This window comes from Megascapheus bottae, chromosome 10 (genome assembly GCF_031878675.1).
Source record: "Megascapheus bottae isolate mThoBot1 chromosome 10, mThoBot2.hap1, whole genome shotgun sequence".
Classification (NCBI taxonomy): domain Eukaryota; kingdom Metazoa; phylum Chordata; class Mammalia; order Rodentia; family Geomyidae; genus Megascapheus; species Megascapheus bottae.
Window position 1 is genome coordinate 47,842,987 of NC_143518.1, and position 23,339 is coordinate 47,866,325.

At 36.5% G+C, this 23,339-nt stretch overlaps 1 protein-coding gene across 1 annotated transcript in view; it reads left to right on the plus strand.

Annotated features, from left to right (window-relative positions):
* The window catches only part of Ush2a (usherin), a 606,255-nt gene that overhangs the window by 140,394 nt on the left and 442,522 nt on the right, over positions 1-23,339 (plus strand). Inside the window, exons 16-19 of the mRNA XM_090341196.1 lie at positions 322-816; positions 2,822-3,094; positions 4,938-5,107; positions 10,083-10,227. Of these exons, the coding sequence (XP_090197322.1) occupies positions 322-816; positions 2,822-3,094; positions 4,938-5,107; positions 10,083-10,227 (1,083 nt within the window). The remainder of the gene's footprint in view (positions 1-321; positions 817-2,821; positions 3,095-4,937; positions 5,108-10,082; positions 10,228-23,339) is intronic.

Here is a 23,339-nt window from a genome sequence, read left to right on the forward strand (position 1 = left end):
AGCATTTTATAAAAAAGTTTTATAAAAGAAGTAGAATTAGATGTAATTTCTTGTTACATCTTCTATCAAAAGGACACTGCAAGAAGCAAGACAAAAATTAAAACAGACTTCTAAATGTCTTCACTGCTAATGACACGTTTCTTCCATCATACAATAAAAAAAGTAATTAGTATTTTTTACATCTTTCTTTCAAAAATGTCAAACATAGATATGGTTGCTTGAATTGATATAGGTAATGTGACTAAATAAGAGCGAGAGGATTAGAAATGTCCCCCAATTTGTGGATTTTCATTGTCTTCATTTTTTTCCTTTTAATTTCAGGTATCCTATACTTTACAGACACTTCCTTGTCACCATATACCTCATATTCATATGATATTAAGACCACCAGCGTCCATGGCTCAACAAGGAGTATGGCTGTCATTTATCAGACAAAGCCTGGGGTCCCAGAGGGACACTTGAACCTAACTTACATCATACCGGTTAACTCCAATTTTGTATCATTTACCTGGAATGCACTTTCCAATCATTCTGGTCCTATAGAGAAATACATTTTGTCCTGTGCTCCTCTGACTAGTTTTCAGCCATGTGCTCCATATGAAGGTCAGGAAACCTCAGCCACCATCTGGAATCTGGTTCCCTTCAGCCAGTACAATGTTTCTGTGCAGGCATGCACCAGCGGGGGCTGTTTATACAGCTTGCCCATCACAGTGACCACGGCACAGGCTCCTCCTAGAAAACTGAGTCCACCCAAGATACAGAAAATCAGTTCCACAGAACTCCATGCAGAGTGGACTCCACCCATGGAACCGAATGGTAAGAGTTCAAGGCCTAGGTCACCTAGATCCTTGTTAGTGAACAAGGATCTAAGCATGTGGAATGGCACATATAGGATATGGCGAAGCACTTGTTTATATAATTGTATGATATTGTAATGGTAAAATAATTTCCAAAGATGGGAAATTCTATTTCAAATGGTTAGTGAAATGAGGGCATATTTTTCTAATCTAATAACAAATTCCCTTCAATTAAATTGCCTCTTAAAAGGCTAATATTATCTTTGCTCTTAATGACATCTGCCATAACACGAAGGGTGTTTATAATTGGAAGCTCACTTATGAAATGCATTATATTTGACTGTGTCACAAGTTAGGGCACCCAGAAGCAGCAAATTTTCTCTTTTAAGCAAGCAATAGATATAAAATAATACAAAAATATGTATCTAGGCTAGACTCCATTAAGTTAATTTTGTATTTGTACAATTGAACCCTTTGGTTATATAAGGCAGACATACATGGATAATGTTTTAGTAATTTATATCATGCACATAATATGGCAGAATCTTTATTTAAGTTACTTGGTAAAACTAGATAAAAACTAAGTACCCTATGCATGCTAATATATTAACTTAAAAGTCCCAGGTTTGACAGTAAACAAATTAGAAGTAGAATGTTCAGACTCCCAAACAGAATTAGCCATCCTTAGTAGAAATTGTAGCTGTATGATTTTTTCTAAGTCTTTCCATTTCCTTACAAATGGGGAGATGTTGTTCTTTCTAAAGTAAGCAAGACTCAAAGGAACATAGGCTCAATGGTTTCCCTCATTTGCCATAATCAATAGAAACTTTGGACTCTTCTAGCAGAGATTTGCAATAGAGCAAAACCTAGATACATAAGGCCATACAGTATGAAGCTAAATGAAAGGACCTCTAGGATATAGAAACAAAAAGCCATATAATGAGTGATTGTTGTCCTTAATGTACTATGTTATCTCTCATCTCTTTTGCTGTCCCTTGGTTATCTCATATTGTTACAGTATTTCACTTTGTTATCTGATATATTGGATATATGTGTATTTGGTTATTTGAAATTGGATAGGAAAGGGGGGAAAACAAGATGAGGGGTGGGGGTGGGGAGAAGGGAAATGGGGATCAAGACATGAGAAAGGGTATCAATGTATGTGAAGTAATGCACCTTCCATCTGGTGAATATAATGTAACCCTTCTATTAATTACAATAAAAAATATATGGAAAAAAAAGAAAAAAAGAAATTGTAGCTGCACCTTCTGATAATCATTTGGTTTTACTATGATACAATATAGCTACTTTGTATTTGTACACTATTTATTTTATTTTTAAATAAGAATATGCCTTGAATGGTATTTCCTACAACCTTCTAGGTAATAGTTTATCATATTGAGTGAAGTAAGCCAGGCCCAGAAAGACAAAGGCATACATTGGATCTTAGAACTAATTGCAACCTCCCATGAAACACATAGGGGGATATACATAAATCTGGCCAAGCAGATTCAAGTAGAGTATATGCAGGAATGAAATTCCATGCTGCAAGGCCTTTAAACTATCAATGGACATTTTAAGAAAATTAAAATCAAGGTGCTGATATGTTTAGATCATTTGGAGATTTGGTGGGATGTAGTAGATGAATGGCAATGGGAACAGTGGATAAAGAGTCATAATACTCAATGCATGTATGTGAGAATGGCAGTGCCAAATGATGTGACTGGTTGAGGGGAGGGGCAGGTAGAGAGAATGATGGGAAGGATGACCTGATTAAGATGCACTGTACACATAAATGGACATAATAAAGTTTAGCAACTGTACCCACTTCTTAAATAAAAAACACTGAAACAAAAAGAACTTAGCAGCCAGTTACTGAATGGCTGTATCTCAATTATTTAACTATAAAATGGCAAGTGATCTGTTTAGAATCATAAAACATCACCATTCTGGATAACCTGGTCTTGTCCCACCCAAATGATGGATTCTTTGAATTACCTCAGCTAACGGTTGAACTTTTCTAGGAATAATTATAAGATACGAATTATACATGAGGAGACTGGGATCTACTGAAGAAAGACGAGTATTTCAGAGCAATGGCTGGTTCAATCCTCACCATGAGGACAAGCTAATGAAATTCACAAGCTCAGCTAAGGAAAATACACCACAACCTCCTCATAGGACGGCATTCATCTCTGGCTTGGAGCCCTACACTGCGTATGAGTTTAGGGTCTTAGCTTTGAATATGGCTGGTGGTGTGTCTTCTGCCTGGATCACAGAAAGAACCGGAGAATCAGGTAAAGATTTGAATGCTACTTAGAAAACAATACAACTCTGCACCAGTAGAACATCTCCTTAGCCAATGTGAGCTTAAATCCCAAGGGTCACCCCCTAAAAAAATACATATAGACACAAAACTAAAAGACCCTAAATGAAAGTGTGGCCTGAAATTAAAGTCCACAGAGCTGAAATGGTACATTTTGGGCAGCAAGAATTATCAACTTGTATGGGCCAAAAAGAGACAATCTAATGAGTTGATTGCATAAGAAACCCAATATCAGAAAGTATTTATCGTGAGTTTTGGGCGAGAGAAGAAGTGTTTTAAATAGGAAGTCATTTGAGGGAGGGCTTAACTATAGTTCTACTCTTGTATCTGACTTTGGTACCTGGTATATTGTATAGGGAAAGGAAAGGGATACTGAAACGATTGGGAGGAGTGGGGGAGGGTAAGTGGGGGAAAAGCATGGAAAGGGTATCAAAAATCAAGAAGTAAATGTATCCACTACCTGATGAATATAACTGAAACCGTTCTATACATCACCCTGACAATAAAATACAATTTTTTTTAAAAAAGAATACTTTCCTCAAATAGCAGCTCGCTTCCCTTGTTGAAACATTTTGACTAGTCACCACATCTTGTTCTATGTACATCACAGTTTATCCTTAGTAAAAAAGATCTGACACCAATTTTACAACTCTGTTTTCATTTTTCCTTTCCACCAGCATAAGTAGCAGTTTTCACCTAATGACAAAAAGCACGACATTGAAATCTATATAATTCACAAGATTTCTTATAAGCAGTTAACATTATGGTAAGGAAAGAGGTTGCAAGTGTTAGTTTTCCTGTGAGACCTTCATTAAATCAAAGAGTTATTTCTAATCTTATTCTTTACATGAAGAAAGTTTCAGATTTCATTAGCATATTTAAAAAGGGGAATGCATTTTTTGTTCTGCTTTGAATCTACAGTTAGCTGAAGAAAACCTATATAACCTGATCTAAATTTGATCTATTGGAGCTACATAGGATGAGGGTAGCTAAGGTTGATGTCCAAGGGAATCATTTCATGAATAAAAATGTACACTGTGTTTTAGCATCTCATAATGGGTACCAGCCATCTTGGACAAATAATAGTGCCACGATAAGCACAAGTGATGAGCCATGGCGTCCTGGAAGGGGAAACTCAAGGTCAGAAAGGAAAAGTAATGGGAGAAACTGCCATGCTGGACCCTCATAATCTTATGGGTCACTAGCTAATGAAAGTGCAATGATAATATACCTTTGGTTAGCACATTTAAAACCCATATTAAGATCTCAAGGATACCAGGAGGGAAATGTGTAATGTGTATGAACCTTGGACCCATCAGTCAAAACTTTGCAAATAATTTAAGGATTCTTTGGTGTTATTTAGGACATTTTAGATTCACCTCTATAAGTATAGCTAAATTTTCATTCTTGCTGCTGAGCACATATTGGTTTGGCTTAGTGAAATATTTTCCTTATGAGAAATCTAGTATGTCATTAGGCATCTGTCTGAACTTTGTGGACTAAGACATGTTCTGTTTTTGTGATTTCATTCAAATATTCAGAATACCTATGGCTTTCTGCCCAATTATCTACTAGGTATCTTTTTGCCTACCAAAAAATTCCCATCAGAGATGTTTTCTAATTTTGCAAGTGAAAATTAGCTTATAAAATAGAAAACGGGCATCTCATCTTTTCCATGTACCATTATATTCTTCAGTTTGATTCAAATGAGAATTTTATAAAGAACAGAGTGTTTCAGAAACTAGAATAAGTGAGTCTGATAATTTCTAGGGGCCACACATACTATTTTGACAATGTCATTTTTCTCCCACTAGTTCCTGTATTTGTGGCTGCTCCTTTGGTCTTTCCCATCTCATCCCACTCTCTCAATATATCCTGGGAGAAACCAGCAGACAATGTCACAAGAGGAAAAGTTGTGAGCTTTAATATCACTATGATTTCTACACAATCACCTCAACAAGTGATTCCAGTGTTCTTTACTCAGGTAATGTCATTTTTAACTGATATTCTTCCAGGACTGAATTACAACTCAATTTAACACTTTCTGACTGTATATACAATTTTGTGTCAGAATTCTCCCAGTGTACTCATTAAATGTGGTATTTTCTTTCCAACATATTATAGATGCAAAGATCTCTATATCCCTAATTTTAGTATAAGTACAAACTGAAGAAAAGTTGATGTACTTTTATGGCATTAGGCTTTCTCTTTCCTCTTAAGTATTTTACAAGACGTTAAATGTGTACAAACTTACATATACACACATATATTGGATTTACAATAGTGTGTTTAACCAGTTCATAGTCTATTATGTATTTCTATTGTATTATTTGGGAAGTATAAATAATATAATCTTGTACATGTACTTTGAACATTTCGAAATTTCCTTTGAAACAATTTCTGAAGCATATAGCTTATCATAGCTTATGACAACAGTTACAAATAATGATTCAAATGAGTCGTGAATATAATGAATATGATCAAGAATTTGATGTAATCTTGACGTATTGTCTTCTGATAAGTCATGTTCCATCAAGAAATAATGAGAATAATAATTAGAATACATACTGAGACTTTACTCTGTCTAAGAACTAATTGATTGGATATATGTAATAATCTTGGAAAACAAAATGGTCTTTATAGGAACTAAGGATCTACCTCAAGGCTCTTTACATAAAGAAACACGGATCTAGAACAGAATTTTTTTTCCCCTCTACGGGTATACATTAAAAATGGCAGCCTTCCATGTTAGAGGGTAACTTAGATAGAACAGTATCAGAAGTGGTATATACACTTTAGGATTATACTCCTTTGAAGATGTAACGAGGTTTACCAGACATTGTGCATTTTTCTTACAAAGTTATACTCTCATTCTCCACAGCTTGTATTTTATTTATTAAGATCTATACACACTATAGCTTCTTGCTTATTTTTTTGCCAGTCCTGGGCTTGATCTCAGGGCCTGAGCTCTGTCCTTGGACTTTCTCATTGCTAGATCTATACAACTTGAGCCTCAGCACTTCTTCCAGCTTTTTTCTATATATGTGGTACTAAGGAATCAAACCTGGGACTTTGTGCATGCTAGGCAAGCACTTTTATCACTAGGCCAAACTCCCGGCTTGCTTCTTGCTTATTTGACCTAGTTAATGTGCTCCTATCAAAGCATTATTATGCTAATATTATTATACTACTAATGGGACAGTATCTTAAAAAGCATGCTAAATGTTACTAAACTTGGCAATGATCTAGACTTCACATTTATTGATGAAAAGTTATTTTCTGGGATTCCATAGTTATGTATCATTTAATGACAGGGAGAAGTTGTAGGAAATGTGTTGTTAGAATTTTTCCTTAATGGACAAACATCACAGAAATACACTTCCATTAACTTATATGGAATAAACGAATGAATCACTCCACATACCACTCTAAAATGATGACAAAATATAGAATAAACATAAAACATTTTATTTGCTATAGAAATTATTTGTATATAGTTATTTGCAATAATTCTCAAATATAATGTATTGAATGCAATTGGAGTGCCAAGTGTACCATAGGCAAGGAATTTGGTTTATTTACACCAGCATCACCTGAACACACAATTCTTTGTACTATGGTACAATGACTATGAAATCATTCATTGATAGGAATTTCATACCTCTCTGGGCACACAGCTATTCGGGATTCTGATTCAAAACCAGCCTGAGCAGGAAAGTCCTGTGAGATTCTTAGGTCAAATTAATCACCAGAAAACTGGAAGTGGTGCTGTGGCTCAAAGTGGTAGAGTGCTACCCTTAAGTGAAAAAGCTCACGGACAGTGTCTAGGCCCTGAGTTCTAGCTGCACATCAACTAAAACATAAAAGAAATTTGTTGCTTTCCATAGTGGTTGAAAGAGTTTGCACTCCCACCAACAGTGTAGTAGTGATCCCTCCTGGCCACATCCCCTCCAGCATCAGTTGTTATTCGTTTTCCTGATCCTGGCCATTCTAACTGGAGTGAGGTGGAATCTTAAAGTTGTTTTTATGACCAGAGATGTTGAGCATTTCTTCATGTGTCTATAGGCCATTGTTGTTTCTTCCTCAGAGAAGACTCTCTTTAAGTCTTTTAATGGGATGGTTGTTTTTTTTGGAGATTAGTTTTGGAGTGATTCAATTTTTTGAGCTGTTGATATATTTTAGATATGAGGCCTTTGTCCACTGTATGGTTGGTGAAGATCTTCTCCCACTCTGTAGGCTTCCTAATTAATTTACTAGCTATGTCCTTTGCCATACAAAAGCTCTGCAGTTTAATGCGGTCCCACTTATCCAGCCTTTCTCTGATTTGTTGTGATTCTTGGTCCTTATTAAGAAAGTTTCTACCTGTGCCAAGGAGGCCTAGTGTATCTCCTATTCCTTTTTGTAAAGTTTTCAGAGTGTCGGCTTTTACTTCCAGGTCTTTGATCCATTTGGAGTTAATTCTAGTGCAGGGTGACAAAGAAGGATCCAACTTGAGTTTTCTGCAGGTGCTTAGCCAGTTCTGCCAGCACAACTTGTTGAAGAGGCTATCTTTCTTCCATTCTATTTTTTGGCTCCCTTGTCAAAGATTAGGTGGCCATAGGTCTGTGGTTTAATATCTGGGTCCTCAGTTCTATTCCATTGGTCTTCAGTCCTGTTCTTGTGCCAGTACCAAGCTGTTTTGAGAATTATAGCTCTGTAATAGAGTCTAAAGTTTGGTATTGAAATTCCTCCTGCACTGTTCTTTCTGCTAAGAAGTGTTTTTGCTATACGGGGTCTTTTATTATTCCATATGAAATTTTGGATTGCCTCTTCTATTTCTTTAAAGAATGCCATTGGGATATTGATGAGTATTGCGTTGAATTTGTAGATAGCCCTTGGCAAGATTGTCATTTTCACAATGTTGATTCTTCCAATCCAGGAGCATGGGAGGTTTTTCCATTTCCTTAGTTCTGCTTTAATTTCCTTTTTCAGGGTTTTAAAGTTTCATCCAAAAGGTCCTTTACATTCTTAGTTAAGCTAATTCCTAGATACTTTATTTTCTTTGAGGCTATTGCAAAAGGAGTTGCTTTCCTGATTGTTGCCTCGTTCCTCTCACTGTTGGCATAGAGGAAGGCAGTTGATTTTTGAGGGTTAATTTTATAGCCTGCTACCCTTCCAAAGTTGTGAATCAGCTCAATGAGCTTGGGAGTAGAGTCTACAGGATTCTTTAAATACAGAATCATGTCATCTGCAAAGAGGGATAGTTTTACTTCCTCATTCACCACTATGGAAAGCAGTATGGTGGTTCCTCAAAAGACTAAACAGAACTCCCCTATGACCCAGCAATTCCACTACTTGGCATTTAACCAATGGTCCAGAAACAAGGGCATACTAAATCCACTAGCACAATGGTGTTCATTGCAGCATTATTTACCATAGCAAAGATATGGAACCAGCACAGATTTCCCTCAGTTGATGAGTGGATCAACAAGATGTGGTATTTGTACACAATGGAATTCTATGCTGCTGTCAGAAAAACGACATCATCCCATTTGTTAGGAAATGGAAAGACTTAGAAAAAATCATATTAAGTGAAGTAAGCCAGACTCAAAGGAACATAGGCTCAATGGTTTCCCTCATTTGTCATAATCAGTAGAAACCTTTGGCTCTACTAGCAGAGATTTGCAATAGAGCAAAACCTTGATACATAAGGCCATATGGTATGAAGCTAATTGAAAGGACCTCCAGGATATTGAAACAAAAGCCATATAATGAATGATTGTTGTCCTTAATGTACTATGTTATCTCTCATCTCTTTTGCTGTCCCTTGGTCATATCATATTGTCACAGTATCTCACTTTGTTATCTGATATATTGGACATATTTGTATTTGGTTATTTGAAATTGGATAGGGAAGGGGGGAAAACGAAGATGGGGGGTGAGGGGAGGGTAAATGGTGACCACGACATGTGAAAGGGTATCAATGTATGTGAATTAATGCACCTTCTCTCTGGCAAATATCATGTAACCCTTTTATTAATTACAATAAAAAATATTGAAAAAAAGACATTTCTTAACTCCTTTATAATCTTATGGTACCATGATCATTTATGACATCATCCTGTTCCTTTGTTGACACAAACATTATTATGTAGAAAGCATCTGGCCCTAAGAAAAAATGTTGTATTTGTGATTAGTGTTATACTTTCTGTTTTAATGACATTTTCCCCTAAATATAATTTGTATCAGTCTAAGCAAATTTACATGGTTCCTTTAGATCAATTCTTTGTATAATCATGAAACAAATTCACAGATTTGTTTGTTTATGAACTAAAGAGTTCTCTCAGTCTTGTCTCTTCAAATCTGCCACTTTGATTTGAAAGTATGGGCTAAAGTGAATATGTCAAAAAATGTAACTGATTGAATCTGTATGTGGTCATTTGCATGTGAAAGATAATTAAGAATTGACCTCTTATGGCTATTCAACAATATGTTTCATGGGATTTCCCTCCTCTTCCATTTATTTTTGTCTCCTTTCAAGAAAATGATATGATGATTAAAATAGTGCCAAGCTCTCTTCTCATGCTATGAAATAGCAGGTGGCATTGCTGCATTGGGTTACTTTGGGCCAAGCCTCATGGTTTCCCCTGGACTTTTTCACAGTAGCAATGACAGCGTCACCATCTTTATCTCTACTATTGGTGACAATAACCACACCATCGTGCTGTTTTATGAGGCAATAACTCGCTTTTCTCATTTATCCACTTTCAGGAAGTAGATTATTACCTCATAAAACAGTGTGCTTATACTATTATCAATTAAATCCTGACTTGTTGTAACACTTTGAAAGGAAAAACAATCTTTTGCTAATAGAAGTTGACTATAATTCCTTCTGTCTGAACTCACAGAACTTTGTTAAGGTAGTATTGTTTGCAGTGATTATGTATTATTTGATTATTGATATTATATTTGCCTTGTAGCTGTTGCACACTGCTAAACCAGAAGATCTGTCTTACATTGCAAAAGGATTGAAACCTTTTATGATATATAACTTTACTGTTTCCCTCTGCAATGCCGTTGGTTGTGTGACCAGCACTTCTGGGGCAGGACAGACTTTAGCAGCTGGTAAGTGAGTCTTAACAACAACAACAAAAAACATAAGTTTAGAAACAAATGCCCACAAAACATCTCTACTTTTGACTTACTACTTTTTTTTGGGGGGGGAGAGAATAAATTTTTGTTATTTTATTTTTTTATATATTTTATTGTAATTAATAGAAGGGTTACATTATATTCACCAGATAGAAGGTACATTACTTCACAAATATTGATACCCTTTCTTATGTCATGGTCCCCATTTCCCTCCCTCTCCCCCCGCACAACTTGATTTCCCCCCTACCCTTTCCTATTTCAAATAACCAATTAAGCATATGTCCCTTGGTTATCTCGTATTTTTACACTATTTCACCTTGTTATCTGATAGATTTTCTATGTGACTTACTACTTTTTATTCTCTGTTTCTCCATTTCTGATGCTGACTGTTATCCTCCTTGTTTTTTTTAAACACAAAAATGGATAAAAATGAATGTAGTCTTAGTAACACTCATCCCAGTGTGTGTCTAACCTCTAGCTGATACTTTCAGTGGGATTAGAATTTCTGTCACTCAGGCAAATTCATGCCCCCTTTGGATACTCTTTTAAAGGAGGAATTTCTTAGCTGAGCAATATAATATAATAGTATAATATAGTATTCCTAGGTAATTTGGAGGCAGAAATATTGAGGCTCAAGATCTGACACTAGTCAGTGCAGTAAACTTTGCTAGACACTATTCATCCACAAAGTAACCAGCAAAAATATCAAGAATGAAGATGTGGCTTAAGAGGGAGCGTAGTCAGCCCAGCCACTGTGAGGCCTTGAGTTCAAACACAGTGCTGTACCTACTGCAGAAATTAATTTACAATAACTCCCTGTCATTTCTACTCACTGTTTTTCTACTGTTTTGAAGTGTGTTATCCATCTATTCTAACCTGTTGTTGACATACTTCAGTGACATTTGAAATAGCAGCGCACCCTTGCAAGTGTTGCCTCCTCTGAGCTGCATGCCACAGTGAGCCATCACATGATCACATGCCATGTTTACTAGCAGTGAGCAGACATTTTCCTCCTGAGGCTCTAATCTGTTTTCCCAAAGACACTATAATGAAAAGAACTGAAGAGGGGCAGGTCTGACCTTAGACACTAGATGGATTCCAGAGATAGAAAGGACGATAAATATCTATAGAAGGTAAGTATCAATGACAATGCCTACACTACTATTAATTATAGTGGGTTGCACTAATGAGTTTTCCATAGTGTGAAAAGGAAATGTCTTCCTGTATTGGAGGTTTGGTTGCCAACTTTTGGGAAGTAATTAAATTCTGAGTGCTATACTTTAGTCAGTGGATTAATCCCTCCAAAGAAGATAAAAAGTTGGGGAAAGTAGATCTGAGTGTGGCTCTAGCTTGTTTTGTCTCTTCTTGTATTCTGCCTTTTCTCTGCTTCCTGACAGGAGCAACATGAATAGCCTCTTCCTTCACATACCTCTGCCATCTTGAAGTTCTGCCCCAGGACACAAGGCAAAGTGACTTTAAACCAAATGCTCTGAGATTATGAGCCAAAATAAGAAATTCTTTCCTTGAAGTTGTCTCGGTTTATTATTTCATTGTAGTGACATAAAACAACTAATACAGAATTTCTGTGGCCCACATGGACTAGAGTACTCTATGTACCTATGCCTTTATACAAATCACATTATTTTTTGGAGGAAGGCATACAGGCTTCAGGACACCCCTGACCATTGGAAGTACAAGGGAGTAAAACTAACAAAACCCACTTGATTTCTTAAAAAAAAAAGATCAATACTTATGAACAGTTACATTGGTTTTACAAAAAGACTAGAAGTTGAGTTTCTTTCTTGTGATCTTTTCTGTACTGTTAATGTGTACTGAAAATACTTCAATTTGGAAGGAACGTATTCCCGCTGTAAATAATAGATTCATGGGAAATGCAATTCTGAAGTATAGTACAGTGACATGATCTTATTACAGATGAAAGATGTCTAATAGACATTTGAAATTTTTGAAAGAAAGAAGCATCACACATCTGAAGTGATGTTTTGCTTTTCCCAAGCAGGGAGTCATAAGAAAGATGCTTCTTTTCCAGTCTTAGTTACAAAAACTCAAAAGGTACACATAAAGTTTTGTCTGGGTGGTTCACTGAAAACTTTGAGACTCATTATTTACTCTTTTTTACTTGGAGGTGATTTTCTTCCTCATATGGTTAGAATGGGTACATTACATACTGAGTATTACACTGTTTTTCTGTTAGGTTTTAGTGCTTGTGAGCATCATAGAACTGGTTTTCCTACAAATCTACTTGTCTCCCTATTGTAAATTCTTATGTCAGTGTTATTGGTGGCTTGGGGGTTGTTTTGAGTCTTGTGGGAATATTGTGTTGTTAGACTCTTAAACAAAGTCCTTTGTTGGTCATGAGGCTTGAACTCAGGGCCCAGTGCTAGAACTCTATCACTCAAGGCTAGTGCTGTACCACTTCCAGCCATAGCACCATTTTCAGTTTTCTAGTGGTTAATTTGAGCTAAGAGTCTCACAAACTTCCCTGCCTCAACTGGCTTTGAACTGCAATCCTCAAATTTCAGCTTTCTGAGTACCTAGGATTACAGGTGTGAGATATCAGCACCTAGCAAGGTTACCCCTTCAAAAAAATAATGTTATTGTAAAAGTGGTGTACAGAGGGGCTAAGGACAGGAATCAGGTAATGTGAACAATGTCACCCCCCCATTCTCTCCCAGTTTTTCCCTTCCCATCCTCTCCCTCAAAGTTGAATAGTTCATTTGCAGCATTATCTTTAGTGAGTTCCACTGTTGAATTGATTTGCCCTTTGTCCCACATTTTCTGTGCTTCCCTTTCCTCTCCCCAAATCAGATAAACCTTTATACAGGACAAATGGTACAGGAATGAAAAACAAGGACAGAAGGTAATAAACCAAAGCAAAAAGAAAGGAGGAGGAGGAGGCAGAGGGAGTGGGGAAGGAGGGAGAAAGAAGGATGAGGAGGAGGAAGGAGGAGGAGGAAGAGAGGGAGAGGAAGAAGAAGAAGGAGAAGGAAAAGAAGGAGGAAGAGAAGGAGAAGGAGGAGGAAGAAGAAGAAGAAGAAGAAGAAGAAGAAGAAGAAGAAGAAGAAGAAGAAGAAGAAGAAGAAGAAGAGGAAGAAGAGGAGGAGGAGGAGGAGGAGGAGGAGGAGGAGGAGGAGGAGGAGGTGGAGGAGGAGGAGGAGGAGGAGGAGGAGGAGGAGGAGGAGGAGGAGGAGGAGGAGGAGGAGGAGAACCACAGACAGTACAATGGAAACGTCTTGCTTCCATTTCTTGGAGTTCATTTCTGTAAGCACCCTTTTATAGATCCATATGCATATTTTATAGTCATGTGCGCATAGCTGTTGAGTCCTTGTGGAACTTGACAAGATGGATCCTTTGATTTGAGAAAGTTGTGTTTTCCCATGGCTTACAAATTGAATCCAGTTTAAATGTTTCTTTAAGAATATCCTATTGAAGATCCATTCCTGAAGGGAAATCTCGGTATTTCTTTTATCTTCCATAAATGGGCCTCCATATTACAAGGTCTGAAGTTCCCAGCTTCTGTTCAGTAAATCAAGAGCATTGCATGAAGCTTTTTTCTCTGAATCTGAAGTGAAATGTAGAGTCAGCCAGCTCCAAGGTTGCAAGCAAACATTGTTTTGCATGCAGGTACATAAGTCTTTTCCTAGTGAATTGGACCCAGAGTGATTAAACAAGCACTCTTAATATATTAATTTATAATTTTAATTACAACAATCTTGTATATATAGTCATTAGTGAATACGAATACAAATATTTTTCTGCCTTTTTATTCATAATGCGTAAACCAATCATCCAGTTACTTCTTGGAGGTTGCCTGGTTTTGTTTCATAATACAATCTTTGTTCTTTGTTAAGAATGCATTTTGTTCTATCCTGTCTTGAATAATCCCTTATTAAGCTAGTCACTTTCTGCTCCATGCTAAAAAGGAAAAATTATCATGCAAATGTGGCATGCCATTTTAAAAAAGCACATTACCAAACACTTTCATTGCTGTCCTTCAATTAGTTTCCCTTCTTTGAATTTAATTCCATTTGTTGTTAAACTACTGACTTGATGTATGGACTCCTGAATCTGAGGCTGATGCCAAGACAGAGAAGAATTAAAAAAAAAATCAAAAACCACTTGGACGAACCGCAGAGATGAGCTGAAATGAATTTGGTTCACCTTTTGACAAGAACACTTGAACGGCACCAGAATCCTCTGATGATTCAACTTGGCTAATTATCCAATTATTTATTCCAAGAATAAAGGGGGCATTTTACAATTAGAGAAGTGTAAAGTAGCCTGAGAAATCCGGCAGTGACAGATGACTCAAGTAACTTCTAAGATAAACAGTATCTGTGAAAAAAAAACAAAAACTTGTCTCAGCAAGTGTTTACGGGATGCAGTTCTATGTTGTAGAAGCCGTGAAGTCCTCAGTACACTGAAGGTTTATTTTTTGTTTGTTTGTGTGTGTGTATATATATTTTTGTTCTTTCAACAGAAATTATTTTATACTTGTAAATACCATGTCGAATTTCCATGGCTCTTCAGCAGTGTTGAAGTTGTATTTCCCTTGATTAAAAGCTTTTGGTTCAGAGCAATACTTTTTAATTGCCTAATGATATAAGTCAGTTCTTAGGAAAGGACCGCTCATTTAGGAGTTCATCTGCAATATAACTGAAAAATTCATTGCATGGCAGTAAAACAATTTACTGTTAATTACAAGGAGAAGAATTTGCTGTAGCATACCCACAGATTGCCATGAATCATGCAGCACTGCTAGAGATTTATAACAGATGTGTAAGTGGGATGAATTAGCAGGGTTTAATAACAGACACACAAATCATGTAGACTTCAAGGAGCTTTAATTGATATACTAGAATGTGACGGGCATGAATCACTCAGCCATACAACAGCACTGTAACATATGGTCAGCTCAATATGCTGCATCTTAAATCGGTTGGTGAGTCGTTGGTTGGCCCATATGGTGGGAGCAATATATTTTTCATGATTAAAAAAAATACATCTTGTTTTTTAAAGAAATATGATTGCAAAGCATGTTTCTTATTGAACAGTCACCTGAATGCCAAATGGGTGTTGTTATTTAAATTGTATTTTTTTTAAGCCTGGCAGCTCGTCCTGATGAATAGAGGTTACTCCTTGTAATATTAGATAGATAGACGCCTTATGAGCACCAAACAGGAGCAGGCTGGCATACTTGATTCCCAGCAAGTCTAGGGAAAACACTGGGGCTGGTAGCAGGAGTTGTCAGAGAAACCTTTGAGAAGAGGCAAAAGAAAAAATTTTTAAAGAATATTATCACTTTCGGAGAAGCTTAGGAAAGCCCGCTTTGGAAACTAGCATAAAAGAATTTCATGGGATATCAGTACTTAGTATGAGAAGAGAGGGACTGTGATAAAACTGTGCCCTCCCCCCGAATGTAGGTAGTATATACACGAATGTCTTTTTTTTATGTTATTTATTTATTTATTATTTATTTATTTATTTTGGGATGTGTGTGTGTGTGTGTGTGTTTGTGTGTCTGTTTGTGCATGTATGACATTACTACAATTTGAACTCAGGGCCTCACATTCTTGCTTAGCTTTTTCTCTAAAGGCTAGTACTCTGCCATTTGAGCCACACATCTACTTCTGGCTGTAGGCTAGTGAATTGGAGATAAGAGTCTCATGGACTCCTCTGCTCAGGCTGGCTTTGAACTCTGTAGCTCAGAGCTAAGATTACAAGCAGGCACTTTAAGTGTCCAGCTATACTGACTTCTTACTTTAATATTTGGTTCTTCAGATGCATCAAAAGATAACCCACGAGAGCAGGTCATTCTTTGGATAAGATCACTAATTCTGTGTCCTTCCTGCAGAGTTATTTCTGTGTGTAGAAGCAGGTATCCTGCTTGAAGACCATCACTGGTAGTGTGCAAATCTGTTTTTATTGGAACTGAGATCTGGCAGCTTTCAGAAAAGCTTTTGCAGCATTAGTAAATTTGACAGACTTGAAAAAGGAATATTGCAGCCTCCGAACTATGCTGCCAGGATTTAATGTCAACAATTAAAATTTATTTTGATCCTTACCTAGTGTTTATTACTGTTTGTATACACAACAGACCTTACTAATACAGAGCTGCACTATTAGATGGAATTACCATCTGTTCGGAGTGAAATGCTGGCATCTGTCTTAGATACTAAAACTAAAATGATATTATTTCTAACAAAACAGGATTAACTGCTTTGTACTTACCAATGTCTACTGGAAGTATGTGAATATACCCAAGATCAAGGCTTTACTTATTTACTTGTATGTTTGTACATGAACTACATAATGACGTCAGATACCAGGTCTGCTTTATGTAAGAGCAGACTCTCCCAAGTTTGCTATTGGCATTCTTAGCTGTAGCAACAGTATGTTTAGTCTTTCTGAAAATATACTCTTAGCATTAAACAAAGTTGCTGCATATTCTATAACAAGATATTAAAATAGCACAATTGAAATACATAAAAATTTAAAATTCAATGAATCAGACAAGCTGTGATCTACAAAATCTTTGGTCATATATGCCCTAAAGAAAACCAAAAGGAAAAACCTGCAAACAAAGAAGTTGAATAGGCAAAAATTCATCTGAACAAAGTTGCTGTAAGTCCCACAGTGACACCTTTAGGAAAATATAAACTGTATCACCTCTGATAGGTTACTTAACTTTACCTCCTACATGGACATATAGAAAAGAATTATAGTTAACACATTTCCCTTTTCTTTGTGGAAAAGCCTAAGTATCCTATTTAAAAGCAGATACTTAGCTTTTTTTTAACCATTAGAAATTTTGGAGGAGCAGAACAATGGTCCCTTCTGAAGTTAGGTTGCTGAGATATTACCTTTGGAGATACCAGCCTTCAAGTCCATATATCACAAAATAAATCGTGTCACACTAGCATTTAATGCATGTACACAGTGCATTAACTGTAACTGTAGTACATTTATTTGTGCTGGAGGAGACTTGAAAATGATTCAAAAATCAATACTTTGCTGTCAGAGAAGCAAGTGTCACGATGCATTTAAGTAGTTAATTGCAAAAGGCTCATAAAATCTTCAAGTTTGGGTAGCAGGGATGCCATAATTACAGTCCAAGCTCCTACCTCTCGTTAAGGGTGGGCTTTCGGGAATGACAGTCACTGCCATGCTTGGGCAATCTGGACATCATGGAGCCTCTGCCATGGTCTCTCTCAGATGCTAGTTGTATATGAGTTTTTCAGTGATCCCTAGAATGAAGGGGAATTCAGGCCTGGCTTAGTCTTCAAGTCCACTTGAGTTCTGTAAAAGCAGTGCATGTTAGCCTTTCTTGATGACTTGGAGTATTTAGGTGAAGCACACATCTCTAAGTTATACTGGGTCAATAAACAATGGCCAAGAAGTGAAGGACAAGAGTTACAAGGGCTCTCCTTGGCCTCCTCAGGGGCTCAGGGGAATGGATAGGGAATGTATCTTTTTGAGAAGGAGTTCATGAAAATATTCAGTTGGAGGATTTTGCAATTTCAGAGCACCTAGACATAACCCCATCTCTCACCCTCACAAATGAGGGAGACTGTAACACAGACATCACATACTGGATTGCCCACTGGGTCATACGGGCTGTCAAATGCCAGTTTAGAACTTAAATATTATCCTTGGGATGGTGTGTGCCTTCTCTATGCCTTCTCTAGAATGAGACCAGGAAACAAGAAAGGAACTGACAATATATATTTCACTGTCTTACATCCACAAATAAATGGTCAAAAAAGTAGCATTGAGTGACATCTTGATTTTTTTGTGGGAAGAGTTCTTCCCTTTTCTGAGCACTGATAGTGGAGCAATTTTAATAGTTACAGAGACTTGATACCTTTGTCCCTAGGATGAGTAGGTGTACTCTGGCTTTACCTTCTTATGAAAGTGTCTTATCTTCTGGTGTTTGGCAAATTACACTTCCTGCCACAAATTATCACCTTTGAGAAAAAATTTGAAATTTTTTTCTCTTGGGAATGTGACTAAAAATGTTATTTACATATTAGTCTGCTCCATGAGTAGGCATTTTGTCTGTAAGAGAAAGTAGATGATATGTTAAAATAAGAAATGACATGGCCAGGTGATCTTCATAGACAACACGTTTCTCCTTAAAAACAAATGATTAAAAATACAAATGTACCAGTAATAATGTCACAGTTCTGCTGTGATGCTCAAAACTCCACACGACATAAAGTTTGCAAGAATAAATTTATTCATTATGATATGCTATTAATCAGATTATAAAATAGTAATGCTCCATGAAGAATGTACATTAGCACAGAAGTTTATAAAAGGATCCCTATGAATAGAAGAGACTAGAGATGGGATTTCAGGGCTATTGAAAAAATACTAGAACATTCCAATTTTTTCCAAATAAAAACATTCTACCTTATTCTTTCGCATGATGGCTATTACAAATGTACTTCATACTTTATATTTAAGAGACTTTTCCAGGGGCCAGGAGTTTGGCCTACTGGTAGAGTGCTTGCCTAGCATGCACGAAGACCTGGGTTCAATTCTTGGTACCACATACATAGAAAAAAGCAAGTGCTAAGGCTCAAGTGGTAGAGCCCTAGCCTTGAGAAAGTCCAAGGATGATACTCAGGCCCTGAGCTCAAGCCTAGGACTGGAAAAAAAAAGAGGGTTTTCTAAGCAAGGAAAGACATGTCTTGACTGCAGATGAATTTTGTTCTTCTTCAATATGTAATTTGAAGTACGTGTTATTATCCAGTAGCAATACTTCCTTGCATATTTGTATTGAAATTTGTTTCATAAATCTTAGAGTAATTATGCACTTTTGTGATATGAGCAGTTATGGTTAAAGCATTGCACTGAAAATTTAAACTCATGATGTACATAATAAAAGAGAGACATATAGATTTTAAGAGATTTCTCTAAAAGTCCCTGGTCATTGTTCTGTGTGATCTCTTCATTTATTAAGTAATTAAGTAATATTTTAGAACATATTCATTGGTATCTACACTCTGGAAAATAATCCTTGATTATCCCAGTCCCTTAGAATCTTGATCACTGGTGTCTCTGTCTCCGTCTCTTCCTATATTTCTGTCTCTGGCTCTCTCCATCTCTTTCTGCCTCCGTGTGTGTGTGTGTGTGTGTGTGTGTGTGTGTGTGTGTGTGTGTGTGTGTTTAATTGATCCGCAGCTTCACTTAATTCTTCCTTTTAGCCTCAGAGGAACTAGGCAAAGGATGACATAGTACAATGCTTACCCTAACCAAGCAAACTTTTGATTAAAATGTAATCTAAAACAATTTTAGCATTTGTGAAAATTTTATTGCCTAGCACTTGGCTTTCTCATACTAAAAATGCTCAGATCGCTACACCCCAAAATGCTAACAAATCTTCAGTCAAAAATGAAACAGATACAAAAAATTAGCAAGAGAGTTCAAAATACTATGTTTGTGATTCTAAAAACAAAAGAAAGACAAAGAAAATGGGAAATAAAAACTCCACATGTAATTAGTCCTTCATTTGTATTTCTGAGCTCGACTGTAAAATAAAAAGTAGACAGCAATTTACCCTTATCAAGTTCATAAAGAAGAATGGCTTGCTAAAATTTTAATGCATGTTGAATTCCAAACACTGAAAACAAACTCACTGAAAGAAGTTTCTGGATAACTTACTCTTTGATTTGTTTATTTTGAAATAGCATCATATATTTTAGAATGAGATCTTTGAGTACTTACCAATTAGTTGATTCTTGGCAGGAAACACCAAAGGAAATCATGTAGGGGTTTGCTGATATAAGATGATCAGAATTATAATTTTCCTTTTAAGCTGGTGAACTTTTTGCTCAGTACTGTTTTTTCCTTAAACTTAAAATAGAATTACAGCTATTTGTTTCTCTTTAGAAAACCAGATTCTCAAAGTTAACAATTTTTCTCAGCTCTTTTAATGAGAATTTTCTTTCATGGTTTAAAAGTTTCACATTATTTCATTTACATCATTGAGATTAATATTTACTGAAATAGGCCATGACTTTGCATGAGGCTATGGTAACACAAATGTTGCTAACAAAAACCACACACAACCTGAGGGTGGGTATCCTTAATAATATGTTGGGTGATTGTAACCTTGGTACCCATTTTATTTACCCTTCTCAATCCAGCCCACACACTTAAAATATGAATGAATCCCAGCCTACAAACTCAACTGCTCAAGAAAAGATAAATCCTAAAATTTAGCCATTTCTGATACCTCAGTAGTTTGCCTCACCCCCTTTTCTAAGGGGATTTGAAGTAAGAGACAAAGCTCACTTCCTCCTGGAACTTCCTTCCAATACCAAGGAAGCACCTATGCCCCAGGACCTGTAAGCATTCTAGGTCCTAATGGATCTAGGACCTGATAATGGGGTCTTACAACTCCAAGTATGTGACCACTACCAATGTGGTTTGGTCACTTCGGGGCCAGGGACTTTCTTGGTTATTCCAGGGCCCAAACGGTTATCTAGAATATACGTATCTACATCAGTATTTAAAAACTATTTCATTATCAGATATATCTGTTTCAGATACTCTAACTTCCCGAATGGAATATATTTTATTTTCTAAATAAAGAAGGATGACTTTCTTACCAAGGAAAAGAAAGAGAGAGATGGCAGATAATCCTATAATAATTTTTTCCCACATCATATGTCATGTGTGAGGTGCAAATTAAAACAAGATGCCACTACATGTCGAAAATACAGATTACTGACAACACTAAATGTTGATGTGCACGTGGAGAAACAGGAACACTTCTTCATTACTGGGTGGGAATGTGATATAGACAAGGCACTGTAGAAGACAGCTGTACAGTTTCACATACAATTTAAACCTATTCTTACCATATGCCCCGAGGCAATGAAATGTTACCTCTACACAAAGATTTATAAAAACCTTCTTTATGGTAGTTTTATGAGGAATTGTCAAAGGATGGAGTTGACCAAGGCATTCTTCAGCAGAGTAATGGATAAACTATTTAATCCATGCAGATAATGGAGTATTATGTAATTCTTAAAAGAAATGGAATAATTTAAAATGTATGTTACGGGCTGGGAGTTTGGCCTAGTGGTTAAAGTGCTTGCCTAGCATGCATGAAGACCCGGGTTCGATTCCTCAGTGCCACATACATAGAAAAAGCCGGAAGTGGTGCTGAGGCTCAAGTTGTAGAGCTCTAGCCTTGAGAAAGTCCAAGGACAGTGCTCAGGCCCTGAGCTCAAGCCCAGGACTGACAAAAAAAATAAAAAATAAAAATAAAATGAAATGTATGTTACTAAGTGAAAGAAACCAATATGAAAAAGATGCATACCTAGGAATCCACTTATTCTAGAAAAGCCAAAAATATGCAGATACAATTTAAAAAAAAAGTGATTTCCAGAGTTTCAGCATGGGCAATAAGTGGCTGGCATAATGAAAATATTCTGCATGACATTATAATGTTGTGACAGCATAATGCTATATATATATATATATATATCATTATGTAGTTATCCATAGAACATGAAGCATGAATTCTGGTTGATAAAGATGTGTCTGTGTAGGTTCATCAATTGTAAAATACCATTCTAGTGAGAGATAGATACTGAGAAAGGCTAAGGGTGTACAATGGTGTGGTGTATGTGGTAAAACTATGCTTTCCTCCCAGGTTTACCAGAAGTAAAAATTACTTGTAAAAACTATTTAAATCCAGGTGTGGTGGCACATTCCTGTAATCCTAGCTACTCAGGAGGCTGAGATCTGAGAATCATGGTTCAAAGCTAACCAGTGCACTTTATGAAGAACGTGAGACTCATCTTCAATTAGCCACTAGAAAATGGAAAGTGGGGCTATGGCTCAAAAGGTAGGCCAGTAGCCTTGAGCTGAAGGGCTCAGAGACAGCACCCAGGTCTAGAGTTCAAGCCTCATGACCAACAAAAGGAAAAAAAGAAAACCTATTTAAATTAACTCTTTGCTCTATTAAATATTATCAATAATTATCTATACATAATTTGCATGTTCACATGTTATTATATTATATACATACAAATATATTTAAAATATAGTATATATAAATATGTTTAAAATATAATGTATATAAATATAATATTGTATTATACAATATATTATATATTATGTGTGAAAATATTAATATGAATTTATGAACTATAAAAAATTTATTATTGCAGAATTAAAATAATTGTTCATTAGTTGGCACAAATGAATGATAATTCACCCCTGCCTAGTTCTTATCAGGTCCTTCCACTTTCTCTTTGTTTCCTCAATTAATTCAGCTCCATCATTTCTGTTACCTCATACTCTATGATTTACTATACCAAATTGACGTCAGGATCATGTAACAGGTTCTGTTCTTTGTCACCAGTGGTATTCATGGGCTTCCATTTTTCTATGAGATTTTTGTAGCTTTGGAGCTGAGGCCAGGAAAATTCTCCAAAGGAGACAAAATATAAACGTTACAGCCCCAAGGGTGCAGGACCTGGTGGTTAGAACATCTCCTGGCTGGTAGAAGGACACTGGGTCCATCAGGAGTGAAAACCACCATAGCTAGTACCTGCCATCAGCCTGAAAGATGTGGAGAAGTTCTTTTGAAGAGAAACTGTCATCTAACCATGAAAGTTCTGGGCTGAGCATTTACTAGACACTTCATATTCCATGTCACTTATCCCTGTGAGACAAGCTCTGTACTGTGGTTTTTAGTTCTTAGTTACCTTTGAGATAAATTATATTTTATCTTCAGTTCTTAGACTTCTGTAAATACTTGTGACCATAGCTCATTTAATTAGAGTGCCCAGATGTGTGTGTGTAAAAATGAGTAAGGGAGAAGCCGGGGTAAGAAGCCAGTGTAACACATGTTTTTCTTTTTTTCCATATATTTTTTATTGTAATTAATAGAAGGGTTACATTATATTCAACAGATAGGAGGTGTATTACTTCACAAACATTGATACCCTTTCTCATGTCTTGGTCCCCATTTCTCTCCCCTTACCCCCGCCCCTCGTCTTGTTTTCCCCCTTCCCTATCCGATTTCAAATTAACCAAAT